Genomic DNA, 20,341 nt, shown 5'->3' on the forward strand with positions numbered 1-20,341 from the left:
GTCTCTGTATCCCTACCTCTTAATACAGTGCCTGGCATGTGGAAGACAATCACCACACTTGTAGGAAGATTATCAGGATAAACTTTTGTTTTATATCTAAAAAAAACAAAATTTTATAATACAAGACTTTACTAACACCTTTTCTGATTGTCCCATCTGCTCCCCTAACTAATTTACATTTATTTTGTATACGCTTGTATAAGTTAACTGTTTACTTTTTCTTAATAAAATGTAAACTCCCTGAGAGTCAGCAAAGTTTTATTTGTCTCTATATCCCCACCTCTTAACATAGTACCTGGCATAAGAAACAATTAAGAAATGTTTGTTGAACAACAGTATACTTTAGATTAGGAGTCTCTTAGTCTTTTTGCTCATGAGATGCCCCATTGGATAATAACTGTTCTATCAAGAAAAGCTGACTAACAGAACAATAAAGATTGTTACAAGAATCTACTACCTTAATCACAGAACAAAGACAAGTTGGAAAATTCTTTCTTAAAAAAAAAAAAAGGCAAAAAGTCACTAACTCTTTTCAAAGAAATTCTATTTTATTAAGTATAATAGCACTCCATATAAAATAACATGTCAGTGAATATTTTATTGATGTCAAAGATCAAAAGGAAAATGTTAAGTATTCATATTGAATCTTGGAGACCTGATAATCAATCATAGTAAGTCTATGAGCCATAGGATAGTAGGTTAGAAGAGTGTAGTTATATAGTACTAGACTTGGAGTTGAGTTCAAACTCTGGCTCAGACAATTATTAATTTTACTAATTAGTAACCCTGCAAAAGTAATTTGACTTCTTTACCCTCAGTTTATTCATCTGCAAAATGGGCAAAATAGCCATCTACCTCACAAGGTTGCTATGATATTTAATAAGGTAAGCTATAAGCATTTTGCAAATCTTAAAATGCTATATAAATGTTAAGTATACAACTATACATTTTATGGCAGTCTTATATTAAACTCATAAAGGAAAAAATGAACTTTTTAAAGCTAACAATACTGCCAACCCTTTCTGATAAGCATCTGTTTTGATGCAAAATTTGCCATTATTCTCAAAATGATTTTTCAGATTAACTAACATTTACATAATTATAAATAACATTGTAAATCTCTCTCCAAAAACTGCAGATAGGAACCATTATAGACTGTAAAAAGTCAGACACATATTTGCATTCAAAAATGTAATCTATCAGAAAAAAAAACAACACAAAAAAATCCAACAAAGTAATTATTTATTTACTAAGCGTTAGTCTGCTAAATACCTAGCATGTACTAGGTGTTAACAAAATATATACATATAAAACAGTTTTCTTCCAGAGAAGTTTTAAATTTAGTTGGGGAAATAAGACTGATGAAACTTCATGAAAAACCATAATCTCTTAAGATTTAAAATGGAGACATATCAAAGTAAAAATAATGACACGTATGGAAGAAGTGCTATAAAAGACCTCACTCATGATATATGGTTGTTAAATGTCAAGGCTAATCATATAGTAAAGAATAATCATTAATGTGAAGAACAAGACAGACTTTCTGAATGCAACCCTGATATAGCTGTGGAATATGTGAAAAAAAAAAAAAAAAGAAATAGTGTCCAGTATGATATGGAGATTCCCTATGCTAAATTTATTATGCGGATGTGGACAAAAATTGCACAAAATAAAAAGCATAGACAGATTATAAGAAAAAAGTACCTAGACAGATGAGTTCACAGACTCACATACAAATGCTGCTAACATATGCAACAATTACCTTCCAATCTCCAATACAAAAAGTTTCCTAGAAAAAGAATTGGAAGAGAATTTTCTCTAGATATTAAAAAGAAAGAAAGAAAAAAGACTAAGCAAAGACAAACATCTGGGAACAATATGAGTATAAATTCCCATAACAAGAACTGAAACAGACACATGGAAAATGAGTAGGAAGATAGAGAAGGACTGGATCTATCAGATATATGAAACAGAGAAACACTGAAAGAGTCTAGATCTAGTACTGTTAGAAACTTTAAGGGAATATGTGCTCAAAGTGTATGGCAAAGAAATTAGACCAGAAAAATACAAAATTATAATCAGTAAATTTGAAATTATTTTTAGGAGGATGAATACAGAAAGCTAATTTTTAGGACTTCTGGAAGGTACAAGAAAAAGATCTAAGAATTTAAACTGATTATAAGCTTAATTTTAGTCAACTATGTAGAAAGTGACAAAAAATAAAACCAATGCAAGGTGTCTCCCCCCCCCCCCCCTCATTTTTTGGGTTTTGTTTTGTTTTGTTTTTTATAGATACTAAAGATTTCCAGTCTCCGGTAAAAAGAGAATCAAGACCTTCCTCTTATTGTGCCTTCCATCTCCTGCTGCTTGTGTCCCTGAAGAGAAGGTTATCAGAATGGGGCTAGAGAGAGACTTCCATATATGGCAGTGCAAGAAGCTTTCCACCTCCTACTCCCACCTAATCTCTCCCCTCCTACCCTTATCTACCACGTGGAGAGCCTTTAGTGAACAGAACAGCAGATTATCTTTGATCTCAGTCTTTCCATCTCTTGCTAATGCTAATCACCAACCTTTGAAGCAAAAAGGAGTTGTAAAATGGGAGTTTTACATATAACTGTACACCTTCCATTTCAAGATGCCACTGTTTACAGCTGGAGCTGCAGCCTCCTCTGGGAAGAGGAATGGTACCTTCCTTCTCAAACATTCTCACAGTTGATCATAACCTACAAATTCCAGTAATTATGAACACATACAGGCCATCATCCAAACTCAGATCCTCTAGCAGACATGTCCACTAAATTTCATTAGACAAGTATTTTACATTTAGAGTGCCAACAGCTAAGTTAAAGTTATAGAGTCTAAAACCAACATGATTCTTAAGCCCCAAGGCCCAATTGTTTCACCACTCTGCTGCAGGAGGAGGAGCCTACAAAGGACTAATAAACAAAACTGGTTAAAATAAATGCAATAATGGGACAAAAAAAAAGTAATTATGTTTCCTAATTGGTGGTTATACAAAATAACAGAAATTGTCTAATACATGCAACAATATAATAAAAATGACAAAAACTCATTTTTTTTGTCTTCACAAGCAATTCATAAGACTTATATCCACAAAAATTCAAGAAAAATAAAACATACATATTTTAACAATTTATATTTCTTAAACAAACATAGAAAAGTTAGATTGCAATTAAAAATTATGCAAAAGTCCTTTTTTTGGTACTGGCAAAAAAATGGAGACAGTAGATGTCTATTAACTGGAGAATGGCTGAATAAATTGTATTTTGGAAAGAATACTCAAGACAATGAATACAAAGAAGCACACAGAAGCTTTTACATACAGCAATATAAATAACAATAAGCAGAGCTAGGAAAATAACACGCATGATGACTACAAGAAGGTAAATGTTAAGACCCACAATAAAATAATTCAATATTGAATATATAGTATATTACATATACTATATATAATATATAATTATATATATACATATATACAATATATATAATTGTTATGCATAATTATATATTATTAATTGTATATATAATATACAATATAACATATAATATATATCATAATAATATATAATAAGAAATTATATAGAATTTCTTAGCCTCAAAGAAGAGATATGAAAAGATACCTCCCCTTTAAGTGTAGAACTGCATATAAAGTTTAAATTTGTTCCATTGTATGATTTTACTGAATAATTTTCCTCCTCTTAACTCTTTTCCTTTGGAGGAATGAAAAATATAGAGGAAAATGTAGATAATATAAAAACAAAAAACATCAATAAAACTTTATTTTAAAAAGAAGCAAAATATGTGCACAAAGATTGGGGAATGGTGACATAAGCTATAGCTTGTAGAATATAAAAGAATATCACTGAGCTATAAGAAACAATATGAAGAATTTGGAAAAGGGAGAAAATTTATATGGACTGATACAAAGTAAACAGAATCAGAAAAACATTATATACAATGATTACAACAATGTAAATGAAAAGAAAAGAAATGAAACTAAACACTATGTATAATTATAATGACTAAGCTTGACCCTATAGAAGAGATAAAAAATGTACCTCCCTTACTGCATATACTAATCTGGTTGATATGTTCTATACATTTACTTAAAAGAATTTTTTTTAAGCTTTTAAAATTTTCTATTACAAGCAATATGTTCTAATGACATAGTTTTGAGTTATTATCCATGAGGATGAGAACAAATAGGAAACAGATATATTTGGAAATGAAGGTGAATTAAAAACAAAATACATCAGTTTTTAACATCTCTAAATTTTAGAGGGTAAGAAATTCATACTTGGGTTAAAAAACCTAGTGTATAAGCACAAAATGGAGAGAAATATAACCACAAAGGAGTTAATGTAAAAAAAATTAAGAGATTACGCAGTTGCAAGCTCAGTAAAAGTTAAAAGTATAAATCTATAAATAAAGAGTATGGCAAGCAAAAAAGCTAATATGAGCTTAGACAGCATTAGAAGAAATATACCAGGGGCATCTAGGTGGCACAGTGGATAGAGCATTAGCCCTAAAGTCAGGAGGCCCTGAGTTCAAATCTGATCTCAGACACTTAACACTTCCCGGCTGTGTGACCCAGGACAAGTCACAATCTGAATTGCCTTAGCAAAAAAAAAAAAAAAAAAAAAAGTATTCAGAATGAATTCCCCATTCTGCCCTAGTTAGAGGAACACAACTTCAGTATTATGGTCAGTTCTGGATACCATTTAGAAAACACACGTATGTTAACTCAAAACAATGCTATTAAAAGGATAAGTAAAAGATCTAAGAATTTTGAAGAAGTGATGTTAGAAGTAAATACCTTCAAATATTTGAAAAATGTCATATGGAAAAATGACTTTTGTTTTGCTTTTCATTTGTTGTCAGAAGACAGATTATAGGAGAGAGATTTCAACTCAAAAAAAAAAAAAAAATTAACCCCACACAAAACTTTCCTCAGAGTTGCTCAAAAATGGAACTGGCAGTCTTTAAAAAATAGTGAGTTCCTCATATGTTGAAAATTTTAAGTGGTAGTTTGTAATCAATTGTCAAGGATTTTTCAGATAAGATTCCTATTTCAGATATGAGTTGAACTGAGGAAATTCTGAGGTATGATTCTATGACCCTGTAGGAATAAAACTGTCTAACTAAAAGGTTATGCTTTCCTTTTTTTAGATATTAGAAAAATGATTTCATGGAAGCATTTTTTTTTTTAACATTAGAAATAACTATGGAAAAGAACATCTACCAGAACCTGTGCTGCATCTAACAAATAAAATACTTGAAATTTAATCTTTCCATATGGCATTTACTCTTTAAGAAAAAAACAAAAAGGAAAATTCACTCTGTGAGAAACAAATGGTTATACTTCTAAAATTAATATACTCAGACTTTCTTTTACCTAAACATTTTCTAAAGTAAAATTTTAATCCAATAGAACACAGGCTCCCTGAGGTATATAAAGACTGCTTTATTTTTGTCTTTGTATTCCTCTCAGTTAACACAATAACTGTTATAGAAATTACTGCTGACTGATAAATGCCTTCATGTTTCTACTCTCATTTTTTCAGTTTTTATTTTGTTTTATATGTTATTATTAAAATTATTATTAAAAAGTAAATTGTCAGATCCAAGAAGACTATAAGAAAATCATGAGTAATGCATAAAGATCATAAAGAAAATGAATGAAAATAAAAAGAAAATGAGTAACAGTTTCTCTGGCACAAGAAACAAAAGGTACTAATAAAACTTTAAAAACTGCCTGATATTTCATTACCGAACATCTTTCAAAAACTAGCTTTTCCAAATAACTGACTTTTTATTTTTAATTTCTATACACAGACAATAGTTTTAAAACAATAATATACTACTATAACATATTTAACATGTATAAGACTACCTGCCATCTAGGGGAGGCGATGGAGGGAGGGAAGGGAAAAATTGGAACAGAAGTGAGTGCAAGGGATAATGTAGTAAAAAATTACCCATGCATATGTTCTGTCAATAAAAAGTTATAATTATTTTTAAAATGATAATACACTTCCTAGAAAGGATGGGGGCAGGTAGGAGGTACAATAGAGCCCTGGGCCTGGAGTCAGGAAGATTTATCCTCTTGAGTACAAATGTGGCCTCAGACACTAGTTGTGTGACTCCAGGCAAGTCAGGGCAAGTCTGTTTGCCTCAACTTCCTTATCTATAAAATAAACTAGAGAAGGAAATGGCAAACTACTCCAGTGTCTCTTCTAAGAAAACTCCAAGGAGGTCACAGAGAACTGGACACAATTGAACAACTACTACAGCAGCAACAAGAATAAAGCCCAGTACAGTGCATACAGAAGATCCAGATTCTAATCCTAACACTGATGCTAACTCCTTGTTTATGGTTTTGGGCAAATCATTTTACATCTTTGTGTTAAGGGACAGGTCAATTCTCCAAGAGCCTCCACAGCTGTGAATCATAACATCTAAAGGAGTTGTAAGGCTGACACAGGTGTTGTGGACTGGGAATGAGATAAATTGGAGGCAGAGGGAAGAGGAAAGAAGTCAGACAATACAACAGCCTTTCGGGAGAGAGGTCAGTCAATGCAATGGACTTTCAATAGGGAGGTCAGAGAACAGCAACTGCCCTCTCAGTCTCCTTGTATCATCCTCTCACAAGAGGAGTCCATTCTGGATTGGATCAACAGCAGCCACCGTCAGGTGGCTCCCATGTATTCCAACAGCTCTCCTGTGAATTCCAACTTCAGTTTCCTCATCTGTAAATCAAAATGGCTTCTAAAGTATCTTCAGGATCGAGATCTATTATTTTAACAGTAGATTTAAAAATCTACTGAACAAAATTTCATCTTTTCTAAACATTACTGTGATGCATACACATACAGAAGAACTACAAATGAAAATGGTGTCCCTTATGAAATACTTTGCTTATTTTATTAGGTTATTTTCTTTCTTTTAGTATCTTTTACCTTTCCCAAAAGGATTACATAAGTGAGATTTACACAGCCCTATACAACTACCTGGTTGTAAAATTTTTAAGTCAAAGATCAAAACGAGACTTTTCTAAAGCAATTTTCTTGCCTTCCAGAAAACAGTTTTATATTCTTTACAATTCTTTATCAATGACTTGAATTGTAAGGAATGCTCAAAATACCCTTACTTTTATATTACTAACACAATGAAACCCTACTATCTGTCAGTCTCATATTATATCAAGGACTTATACTTAGGCATTTTAGAAAGAATTTACTTTGAAGAAGCAGAGCCAAGATAGCTCTAAAAGGAAAGGAATACATCAAATTCCTTTGACTCATGTCCCACTCCTCCAAACACATCTAGGAAACACAACAGTCAAAATCCTGATGAGGAAATCCAAGGAAAAATCCATGATTAGATTTTCCACTCAAGTTGGCAAAGGGAATCAGACAAAGAGGTCTGGGGACAGGATCTAGATAGGAATATGGTACATGCAGTCTATATAAGGAAAGATAGTGGCCCCAAGGCAAGCACAGGTCCAAGATCCAGGACAGAAGGGCCTAAATTTGATTAGGGTATGGGAATAGGTGCTCTCTACCCAGTTTGGGGTCACCAATTTAGAGTAAACTGAAGAGAGCTATGCCTTGGGGTGTCATTATAAAATGAAAAGCAGTCCTAGGCCTTAAGCTGTGTGGAAGGAGCTTGATTTTGAACAACTGGGATGTGGCTCAGAGCCCAGTTATGAAGCATCTCAGTTCTAGTTTCAAGCCAAGTGTGAAACTTGCAGCAGAAAAACTTGGCCAGTAATTCTAGACTTAGGGGAGGAAGATTTTCTGCCACTTTCAACCAAGAGAACTTTCAAGGTAGCTATTAATTAGTGGCTGAGTCCAGCAGCAGTCCATTGGAATTCTAAAAGTTTAAAACCCTTAGACTCAAACCCAGGTCAGGAGCTTGCAGAGACCAAGAGTGCAGAAATCAGACTTTGCCCTTAATCAGACTACTTTGCAAGTACTGAAAGCTTGCTGCTGCTCCCCCAAACTGAACTGTCCCCAAGATCCTGAAAAAAACCACAACACTCCAAATTCCAAGAAAGAAGCTTAAAGGACCAGCTCAGAACTTCCTTCCAGATTTCTGAAGAGCCAAGCCCTAAAATAAAGGCCAAAGTGAAGAACTATACTAGAAGAATGAAAAATAAAAAGAGAACATACTATCAGGAAATGGATATTATGGTCACAAGGAGCTATAACACTGTGAGAAAAGAAATGTCTTATAAGTAAAACTTCAAAGTAAAATATAGCTTGGGAAAGGGTTTATTTATTACAATGCTTGCAAACCTTGGATGGACATTGGCAATTTCTGTAAGCCATGACATCAACTGACATTCCCCGCCCCCACCCTAAAAAAGTTTCAATTTTTATAAAATTTTGCACAAAAGTAACATTCAAATTTCATTTGAATTCAAACAATGTTGAAATTCTCATATAATACCATCCATAAAAATCTCTACATGTATCCTAAAAATTCTGGTCTAGAGGTTGACTGACTTAGGTTTAACAGCCAGACAGAAAGAAAGCAAAATATTCCCTTAAAAGTAATGACCTGGAGCAGCTAGGTTGTGCCGTGAATAAAGCACTAGCTCTGAAGTTGGGAGGACCCGAGTTCAAATATGAACTCAGACACTTAACACTTCCTAGCTGTGTGACCCTGGGCAAGTCACTTAACCCCAATTATCTCAGCAAAAAAAAAAAGATAATGAGCTTGCATTTTTAACAGTAGAGCAGAACAATGTTACCATACTTGGATAAACTTGAGGTTCTAAAAACAATATTTTCATGGAGATAAAAACACCTTTGTTCATCAGAGATTCATTTTTTGTTGGTAATATGTGGTTAACAGATAAAGAAAAAAATTTCTAAAATTTAATCTTTCTAGTCAGCAAAAGTCTTATTTTAGTGGAATCAAAGTATTAATATATAAGCTTGAATAGTCAGTCTGTCCTTTTTCTGATTAAATTCCAGGACATTTGATTTGCTCATAACTGATACTGTAAAAGTAGATAAATTCTGACAATTTCATCAGATAAGAAAGGAGTCTGCTGAAAAGGATATCAATTAACTATTATAATTTCAAAAAGAAGCTTAAATGAAGTGAACTGTCATAACAAAGAAACAAATTTAATCTAAAAACTACCTTGGTCATAAAAAGCTGGTCAGGAGCAAGATATGCTAAGACTAGAAACAAGAGTAAAAGGAAAGATAGAAAATGATGAAGCCAAAGAAACACATGAACTGAAATAGAAGTGCCAAAAGAGCAAGAGAGAGAGAATGTGGTTACTCCAAGGGCCTAAGGATTCTAATAGTTATATATGATTCAAAATCCTATGTGTCTAGCTCTAGTCTCTCCCCTAAACTTGTCTCATATCACTAAGCACCTGCAGGATACTTCCGAATGGATTTCCCTCTAATTTACCTTTTTTATCCCTTTATTTTTACCCTTTATTATCATTCTTCTTAAACCGACCTTTCTTCCAAGATTCTCTTTTTATGTTGAAGACACTATTATTCTCTCAGTTTTTCAGTGTCAGTTCTCCTCATTCCACATATCCAACCAGTCACAAATCTTGATATTTTTGCCCTTTACAACATCCCTTACCTCCATTAGTCACACAAGCATGATGTTTAGTTTCTTATTACCTTAGATTACAGCAATGACTTCCTAATCCCCCAATCAAGTGGATCCTTTACATACCTGCCAAAATGATTTTCCTTAAACAGAGATCTAACCATATCATTTTCCTACTTAATAAATTTCTGCTACCTCTAATTTAAAATATAAAGCCCTCTGTTTAACTTTTTTCATAATCTAATCCCTTATTATCTATCCAGATTGCATATTTTATATGCCCTTCATGAGATCCAGCCAAACTGGCCTTCTTGCTGTTACTCATATATCCTTTACTGTGTTCACTTTTCATCCAGTCTCCCTGCATTTATTTGCTTTGGCATTTCCTTATATCTTGAATGCATTTCCACATAATCTCTTCCTCAGAATCCTTCTTTTCCTTCAAGAAGTAGCCCAAGCTACTTCTTTTCACACTTTTTACATGAAACCTTTCTTGATTCTAACTGTTAGTATTCTGCTATCCAAATTACCTTTTATTTATTATCATACTCTTGCATCTTACAATCACATCATTTGCATGTTTATGAATTCTTAAATTCCCGTATCTGCACACACTTTATTGGCATTCTACCTCTCTCTTTGCCTTGCAACTCCAAATCCTGGAGCTGTTTTATAAATGTATATTGAAATGAATAGAATAAGTTTGTCTCTTCAAATTCAATAGAGCCCAGGGAGAAGAACAATGAAAGGATATCCTGGAATAACATAAAATTGAGACCTTACAATGGACAAAAACTCTGCTTAATACGACTTTAAATTATTTTTGTCATTGAAAATACAAATGAATACAAGACAGACCGAGAACCTGAAGCTTCCTCACTATTTTTGCTGAAGAATCATAACATTTTTATTAGATAGAGGTCACAAATATCATGTAACTCAATCTCATTTTACAAAAAATGAAACAGAGGCTCAGAAGGATGAAATCACTTATCCAGGGCTACACAGAGTGTGAAATGGAAAGAATTGGAAATGGAAAGAAATAACTAATACTATGTCTTTTGGGTCACAGCTACCTAAAAACTACAGAAAGCTAAGAGAGAATTGGCTTAAAATTAAATATCCCACACTGAAAGGATGAAGATCATTAACAATTCACATGTAACACTTCATAAAAGTGCTTTTTTCCTAGCCAACATAGGTATCAGAGCTAAAACTGGGGCAGGGCTCCTTGGGAAACACTGACTTTAGAGGGAATAAAAATTCTAATTAGTATTTCTTTAAACATTGTTCAGTATACATGTACATTCTGACAATACTTTCACTACTTTTGCAGAACAGAAATTAGACAAAATTCTTCTGTGGCTGCTCTACATGAGTCCTTCCCCTACACTCCTCCTCCATGGAAGCTTCCCCAATAGCAACCAAAAAGGGAGTGAAGGGGGGAGGTAGAGGAAGGAAGCACAAACAATTGATAATAAATGTTTACTGGCTGACATCAATTTAGTTCAGGTCTCAGATGTCAAAAGTATTAGAAGCAAGTATCACCTCACTCTTTTTACAAAAAGGATGAGGAAAACTAAAATTTACAGGTAAATCACATATTAGACTAAGATAATCAAAGATAGAAAAAAATAAGTGAACAAAGCTAATTTTGCTTCCATTTTTCAGTACTAGGGAAATAGAAGCTAAAAGAGCTACTGTTATAAATATATTTTTAGCCAAGACAGAAGGAAAGTCTGAATGAATTAAATGCCTCTCCGCCAATTACCATTATAATCGCTATATTTGCTAAGAGGATATTTTAAAATTTACAAAGAATTTTATATACATTTTTTCATCAAATTCACAAAAACAGAAGGTAAACTATAAATCCTCACAATTGCTGCATAATGTAGTAGTACCTTGCAGAACGTAAGTACTTGCCCACACATTTCACTGCTAGTAAGCAAGTGACAGTGACTTAAACTCAGGTCTCCAAATCTAGGGCTCTTTTCACTATACCAGGCAACCTCAATAAAAGTCAGCTAAAACCTTCTTTCTTCAAGAGGGGGCAATCAGATTACTACCATTCAACTTCTAATTTATTCAATGATCTCTTCCTTAAATAAGACTCATGGAATCTCAGCATTAGAAGGGATTTGAGTAGTCCTCATTACTCTTGGGTCTTGTTCTTTCACCAACCTCCAGATACAAGCTTTGGATTTCCCTATGCATTTGTGCTATTTCTCATTTGTTTTCCCCTTAAAGACCCACTTCCATTCTTTCAAGTGGCTTAATCTCATTGATGAGAGAGTAGAAATATGTTTCCACACTTCTCTAATGTTATTGTCTAAACTATTACGTGGCATGTATAGCTACTTGACATTAACTCAAATACAAATATTACATAATCCCTGTATAACAAAAAGATTTCGTTTCTCCAAAGTGATCATGTCTTTTTATAAAGATGTAGAACCAACCCTGTGCTTCACACAGCTTTAGACAGTACAGCAAAACTAACCAAGGACATGTCAAAATCTGGTACCTGTCCCAGATTTTACAAGCTGGGAACAGTCTCAAATAAACTTCTATAAAATGCTGAAAGGGTTAGTTTTGAAAGATTGCAAGATGCTTAAACAAGAATGCAGAAATCAAAAAAGTAGTTATGAAAAAGAAAAGACATGAAACATCTTATAATTATCTTAATTGCAATCTACCTTATCTTATCTACAGTCTTATCTATAACACTGTAATAATATTAATATTAAATAATAACAACAGCAGAATGTAATACATTCCGGGTCCTGCTTACTGTTCAAAATATGTGCATTTGTGTAACCAACATCATCTTGCCTATTCAATGAAGGAGGGAGAGAATTTGGAGCTCAAAACTTGGGAGAGGGAGGGGAAAAAATGTTAAAATGGCTTTTGCATGTAATTGAGGAAAAATAAAATATGAATAGAATCTGGAGAAAATGGGAAAAAGTATAAATGCATGTATGTATATATATATTTATGAGCACACTATTTCATTCAACTCCACATCAGGGTCTATACAAAAAGGTAGTATTCATTTACTTGAATTTTCACTGGGAAAAAAAGATTATTACACTGAACTTTAAGAGTTATTGTAAATCTTATTTGGACTGCCCTGCAAGGACCTGAATGCAATCAGTTCCAAGTCATCTGCTAACAAGACTGTGAGGGGGAAACTCCATTTATAAGCAATACCTATTTTGTACCAGCATCTTTCATGACAGTAGCACACAATTTCTGAGTACATTTTATACCTTGCTTTGTTCACTATTTTTCCCTCTTTCAAATATCATAATACTTGATACCTCAATACACCCAAAATTGTTTTTGTCTCTAGCACTGATCTACCTTTATGTATATTTGGTCTGGTTCATCTATTCTTTTAGTTATTTGTTTTCTTTAATTGCAATTACTAACCCCCATGAAGTATATTAGAGGGCTATGGCATTGAGTCCAGATGTTTTAATTCCACTGTAACCAATAAGGATATTACATAAATGTTAGGAAGTCTTTTCCATTGGGGAAGAGGGGGTGTCCTCCATTGTTCTTTCTAGTTTCACCATTATGTGCTGTTGAGATAACCTGGCTTTTTAAACTGGGTTTCATCTAATGCCAAGCTTTCTGCAAACTCATTTTTCTTTTATTGCTTCTTGTTGTAAAATAAGGTGTTATTTCTAATGAAGTTATAGCTATATCATTACCTGGAACCTTCTTTTTTCCATAACATTTTGAAAATCATTTTATAGCTAAATCAGTATTGGCCATGGCAGCCATTTCACTGACTATAGCAAGACATCATCAAGTATTTGTTGGCTAAGGTGGTTCTAGGCTTTATCCTCATTTTACCTTACTTTGTAGATTGCCATACCTTAATTCAATTTCCATAGCATGTTCTGTTGCAGAGTGTCTTCCTTGACCTACTTCTCATTTTTTGATATCAGTATTTTACTTAGATTAATCAAATAGGGCTATTTTAATTGATGCTGATTTCAACTGCTGCTTGAACAAGCCATTGTATACAAAGGAGTGATTTGGAAATGATTTCCACATAAATAACTAGTCATTCAGTGTTAAGATATCATGAGAGCTTTTTTGTTTGTTTTATAATTGTATTTGGTGCCTGCTAGTCTAGTATCTCAATTCTCTTTTCTTAATGAAGTATTTATTATGTATAGGCATGAGGCTTCTTGTAACAGAATTGCAGAACAATTATCTTTATGGTCTTATTGCTTCATTATGACTACTATTTATAGATCACTCAAAGGGTAATAGAAATATGAAATTATAAATGTGATGTAAAATATCAACAATAATAAACTATGAACAAGAAGCCACATGAAAAATATTAAGGAAATATTTGCAAAAATAACAATTAACAGGTTAAGAGTTAACATACTGGAAATCATAATGTTAAGATACATAGGAAGGCCTTAAGCACATTGGGTAGACCTCTGTAGAAGACTTATGGGAAGTCATAGATACGAGCCCTACAATATGAGAAAGAATGGATGAGATGTTGGAAAAACTGGAAGGATTATGCACATAAAGAGATCATAAATCCTTATAAATACTGCAGTGGGCTCCCAGGTCCTTATTTAGGTCCTTTGATCTATATAATAAAATTCCTGTTAAAGGGCCTAACAAATAAAACTGCTCTTAGCTAGTATCTACAAGAAAACCTTCTGTGAAAATCCAACTTCTATCCATTTTTACCTTTTTCCTTTACCCTTTCTAAGTCTGCTTATAGACAAGGTCTCCTTGTGTCTTACCTCTTCCCTGAGTCATCATTCAGTCAATGCTAATATAGTATAATAGAGTATCTTGTTTGTAGGTTGCTTTATTAATATTTAATGAGATTTCACATTTTACCTACCCTTAAGGCCTGAATATTTTATTTCTTATTTATGACCCTTTGGTACCTAGTATCCAAAAGCATATAAATGTCTATTAAGAAAAGTGTTCGGCTTTGTTTTTACATTAAGTTAATTAAACATTCTAGACTCCTACTACATGGTATTCTGGTCTCTAATTAAAAGACTGAAAACAATAGAGAGTTCTATTCAATTCTGATACAGCTTTAAAAGTTAGGAATATTTTCCTTATACTGAACCCCAAATAGGGAAGAACTAATTCCTTTTCTATGAAAACTAGTTAAATACCTTATAGATTCACAGGAGGTAAAACAAGATGAGGCTATCATGGAGATCATCTTATCAATCTCATTTGGTCTTATAAGAACAAAAAATATAGCTATGATATGAACTCAGAGGTTCAGACACCAAATCTAATATTCTTGTACTTTGCTATGTTTGATTGGAATAGTCTCACCATTATAATAATCTCTTCTGATATTATTCCAGCTAGGGTTACTCCTCTTCATAGACACTGCATTATAATGAATCTTACAAACCAGGGAGTTGCAAAACTGTAATAGTAACAAATCAATGAGGAATTATATCTAATTTGAGTTTGGAATGCATATAGAGTGATTTATTGTTTCTATGAATTTATCTATACACTTAGTGTGTACTTACTATACTGCATTCCCAACCTTCTACCTAGCTTCAGTGCATGGCATATCTTCATAAATTCATGTTTCCTATGTATTCTGATGTCCCCATGTAACATCTTTGTCTATGATCTGGGCGGGGGTGAGAGGAGTAAGGAAAGAGGTTTGAGATTTTTCTGTGTCTCTCCACTATTTCAAGCTTATCAGAACTATCTAAACCACTGTGGGTATGAATATCTGAAAGAGGGAAGGCAAGTTAAAAAAAAAAAGGATAAAAATAAATATCTCTATGGATAAGAGTTCTTCAGGAAAAAAAAGATAAGGGTACTTATCTTTATCAACTTTATCAACAACAACAAAAAAAAGAAATGGATACTTCAATTACATAAAATTGAAAAGTTTTGTTTAAACAAAAGTAATGCAGCTAGAATTAGAAGAGAAGGAGTTAATTGGGTATAAATTCTTTGTAGGAAATATTTCTGAGAAAGATATGATAGATACATAGAAAATAAATATAAATAAATAACAACAAAAGCCATTCTCAATGGCTAAATTGTCTAAGTGCCTGGTACATAGAAGACTTAAAAATACTTGTTGTTTGACTAATTCAAAGTATATGAACAAGCATTTTTCAACAAAAGATACAAGATATTAGCATCCATGTGAAAATAAGTTCTTCCAAACAAAAGAAATACGAATTCAAACTACTCTTAAAATTTTATCTCATACTTCTTAGTTTGGCAAGAATGACAAAAGCCAAAAATGACAAATGTTGGAAAGGACTATAAGAAAGCACTGTTGGTGGAGTTGTAAAATAATTCAACTCTTGTGGAAAAAAACTTTGAGTTACACTCAAAATTACTAACTTACAAGTACTTCTTGATTGGGAATACCACACAACCAGGCATATACCCCAAGAAAATAAAAAACAGAAGGGAAAGTTCCACATAAACAAAAATATTTCTATCAGCACTTTTGTAAAAGCAAGCTGGAAGTAAAAGTGGATGTCTCTTGACTGGGAAATGCCTCTGAATAAATTGGGGTATAGAAATGCAATAGAATTTTATTATGCTATAATAAATGACAAATATGAAGAAAAAACAGGAAAAAAAATCATAGAATCACCACAATAAGTAAAGGAGAACAAAAAACAGTAAAAGACTTCCTGAATTCTGATAAATGCATTTTTCTTATCTATAGACAAAAATGAGGGATAACAGGTACAGAATGAGGTATACATTTTCAAAAACATTAGCCAAAGTGTTGACTTACTTTATTTAATTCCATTTATTTATAATAAGGAAAGGGTATGTACGGGGGAGGGAGGATTGAGGGATATCACTCTAGGAAATCACAATAATGTTTTAAAAAGGAAGGAAAAAGCCCACCAATACAATGTTACATAACAAAACAAAGTCTCCAAATCTCTCATTTTAAGAGGCTTAAAATTAGTTATTTCTAAAATAAAGACTTTGATTTATTAATCAAGCAGATTATTTGCTATCATAACAAGTTCTGTGTTTTCAAATTATAGAAAAAGTTATTTACAAAAAAAAAAAAAAAAAAAAAAAAAAGACCACTGGATTTACCTCTAGGAGTAGAGGAAAAGGTAGCAGAAAGAAGAGTAAGCACATTAATTTGTTTTATCCAGACTAATCCTTCCTTATCAAGACTGGACCATTGTAGGAGACAAGGAATCTGTGGAAGACTTTATATGGAAAGACAGGGTGAACAAAGGGTCTCTTTTAGTTTGAGCTATAATAATGACTGACTCTAACCATCAGTATTGTATGTGACACCTATTCAACTACATAATGACTCCAAATTAAACCCAGTCAGCCCAACCCCCTCATATGTAATAAAATGACTCTCTGGGTTGAACTGCATAAGGCAATCTATTGAATAATAACAACAAAAAAGGGCAGCCATAATTATGTCATTGGAATGTCTCTCTCACTCTAGCCAGAGATGCTATAGATGGTAGTTTTGAAGGGTCCTTATCTGGGCTGTTGCTAGAAAAGTGACCCAATTCTTATTCAGTAACACTTCTACACCACCTTGTACTTTTCTTTGCATTGGTGTTTACCATTTGTACTCAGGCCCTCCAGAAGCTACAACCATATGAATATTTCTTAACAATGATATAGAAATATTAAAATTTTCATAACCTATTTTTAAGACAAACTGATTCTTTTCACTTTGGAAGGGATATTACAGTGTCTGAAAGACATAGTTCTGAAGCTCTGAATTGATGGCATCTTACTACCAATTTGTTTGGAAGATAAGTAATTTAATGATTTAATTCGCCAGACATTTTCAGTGGCTAAAGTTAACTTGCTGGAACTTCACAACACATTCATTACTCTCCATTTAATTTAAAAAACCTATCAGTAAAACACAAGTACTTACCCTTCTAATCTAACATCCGGTAAAGTTCTGTTGAGTGCAATCATTTCACTTGCCATTAAATTGAACTGATTGATTTTAAACATCTCTTTCATCTTTTCTTGATCTTCTTTAGGAATGGCGACAGGTTTTCCCATTTCTCCAGGACCTTCATGTGGTTTTTGTACTGGTTCTAGAACTAAGATTAAGAGAGCAATTTAACAAATTATTAATTTCATATAAATTAATCTAGTTTTATGTCTTACAAAATTAGAATTCACACTATCTAGTTATAATTATTCAACATAACCAAAAAACCCTTACATATTTAAATAATTAGATTCCCACATACAATCAAGAGTAGTAGGAGATACTTGATAATTTTTTAAAATCTTTCTATTAAAGAGTTACGGACCCTATAGAAAGATTCAATTAGCTAAGGACCACATACAAATTAAAAGTCTCTTAACTAAGGTGATTTTTTAAAAGAAATACAAAGCATTCAGTTTTACCTCTTTCTTTATAATTAAGAAGAATATAAAACTTCACTCAAAAATGGAAAAAGCAAGCAGAAAAATATTCTAGTTCCATCTTATATTTATTTAAGGGGAAATAAAAAATGACAAGAGAGTATAAGAGAAAGAAAGGATGGGATAGAAGTTAAGAAGGCTATATAATAAACAAGAAAGTAAGAAAGGGAGAAGGGTATTGTAATACAAAAAGGGTAATCAGAAATACTGAATAAATTATGAAATTAACAAACAAATTGGAAAGCTAATTATTTCCTTTTGAAACGCCAAATCTACCACTAATTTACTGATTTTAAAACAAGTTTCTAATTCATTTGGAAGGCAGAAGAGCTAGACCCTAATTTTAGTGCTGCCACTAATTCACTATGACTTTAAAACAAGTCATTTAATTTATTTCGGCAGCATCTACACCCTGCAAAACACTGTTGGGTACTGAGGTCACAAAGGTAAAATAATACAGTTCTTGCCTTCACAAAACTTACAACTATTAGAAAGCATGATACAAAAAAAGTTAACAATGCTTGAGAGAAATGAACAACACTTTCCAGGTGAGAAGAAAAGCAATGTCTTCTTAGAGGAGCTGGCAGCTAAGATGAACTTAAAGGAAGAAAATACTATTTCAATAGGTAAAAGAAATTTAAAAAGATCTACTTATTATTCAACAAACATTTATGAAGAGCCCAATTATGTTCTAGGTATTAATTGGCCTTAGGAATACAAAAATACAAAGAATGAAAACAATTCCTACTCTCAAGGACCTTAATTTCTATGGTTTTTCATATCTATATGACTAGAACCGCATCTGCAATAGAAATAATCAAACATGCACTTATTAAGTGCCTACTACGTGCCAGTTATTTTTCTAAGCACTATAAAATGAACAATAAGAACCAGCATTCCTCCTATGCTCAAAAAGTTATCAAACTGTGCATACCCTTTGATCCAGCAGTGTTACTACTGGGCTTATATCCCAAAGAGATCATAAAGAAGGGAAAGGGACCTGTATGTGCACGAATGTTTGTGGCAGCCCTCTTTGTTGTGGCCAGAAACTGAAAACTGAGTGGATGCCCATCAATTGGAGAATGGCTGAATAAATTGTGATATATGAATATTATGGAATATTATTGCTCAGTAAGAAATAATCAACAAGATGGTTTCAGAGAAGCCTGGAGAGACTTACATGAACTAATGCTGAGAGTGAAATGAGCAGGACCAGGAGATCATTATTTACTTCAACAACAATACTATATGATGATCAATTCTGACGGACGTGGCCCTCTTCAACAATAAGATGAACCAATCAGTTCCATTTGTTCATTAATGAATAAAACCAGCTATACCCAGCAAAAGAACTCTGGGAAATAAGTGTGAACCACTACATAGCATTTCCAATCCCTCTGTTTTTGTCCACTTGCATTTTTGATTTCCTCCACAGGTTATATGTACATTATTTCAAAGTCCGATTCTTCTTGTGCAGCAAAATAACCATATGGATATGTATACATATGTTGTATTTAAGATATACTTTAACATATTTAACATGCATTGGTCTACCTGCCATCTGGAAGGAAGGGAAAAATTGTAACAAAAGTTTTTGTAATTGTCAATGTTGAAAAATTACCCATGTAATTTTATCTTGTAAATAAAAACCTACAATTAAAAAAAAAAAAAAAAAAAAAACCAGCGTTCCTTTTCACAATAGTCCCTACTCATTAAGAGCTTGCATCCTTATGGCATAATCACCACTGACCAAAAAAAAAAAAAAAATATATATATATATATATATATATGACTACTATGTATTTGAGAGTCTAGTACTTACTTAAATTGATTTGTAACCTTATAAATTACTTCCAATAATGCCAAAAGTAACTATTCTATGCCTGACAATACTTCCATGTAGTTTTTGTCCATGTTCTCTCAAAAGTTCAAGTTAGGAGAGCGCTAAGGAGCTGGGACAAGTTTTCCTCAGTTTCTCTTGACAATGAAAGGGCTGTCATCCCTCACTCTTACCAGGGAACCAGTCCATCCATCATCTCTTCCTGTTGCATAATTCCTTGATTACATCTATTATTTGTGTTCTGTTTCAGAGCCTCTCCTCCCTGGTTATATACTGCATGCAACTGTTCACACCAACCACATGTATGTACTACCTATCCATGGCCCTCTGTGTGATACTTCATTTTTAGTTCTTCAGAGGCTGTGATGTTACAAACATCTCAATGCCACGCAGAAGCAATAATAAAATGTTAGCACTGAAAAAGCTGGGCCTTTACTTTCATGGGAA

General features: G+C 32.9%; 1 protein-coding gene and 1 long non-coding RNA gene across 2 annotated transcripts in view; one reads left to right on the forward strand and one right to left on the reverse strand.

The window, feature by feature from the left end:
- The window catches only part of LOC116420530, a 129,762-nt gene extending 126,296 nt beyond the window's left edge, over nucleotides 1-3,466 (forward strand). The window contains exon 3 of the long non-coding RNA XR_004230873.1: nucleotides 2,293-3,466. This is a non-coding gene — a long non-coding RNA (uncharacterized LOC116420530). The remainder of the gene's footprint in view (nucleotides 1-2,292) is intronic.
- Nucleotides 1-20,341, reverse strand: part of GALNT1 (polypeptide N-acetylgalactosaminyltransferase 1) — a 148,714-nt gene that overhangs the window by 66,100 nt on the left and 62,273 nt on the right. Inside the window, exon 3 of the mRNA XM_012541180.3 lies at nucleotides 17,549-17,723. Within this exon, the coding sequence (XP_012396634.1) occupies nucleotides 17,549-17,723 (175 nt within the window). The remainder of the gene's footprint in view (nucleotides 1-17,548; nucleotides 17,724-20,341) is intronic.

Source organism: Sarcophilus harrisii, chromosome 1 (assembly GCF_902635505.1).
Source record: "Sarcophilus harrisii chromosome 1, mSarHar1.11, whole genome shotgun sequence".
NCBI lineage: Eukaryota > Metazoa > Chordata > Mammalia > Dasyuromorphia > Dasyuridae > Sarcophilus > Sarcophilus harrisii.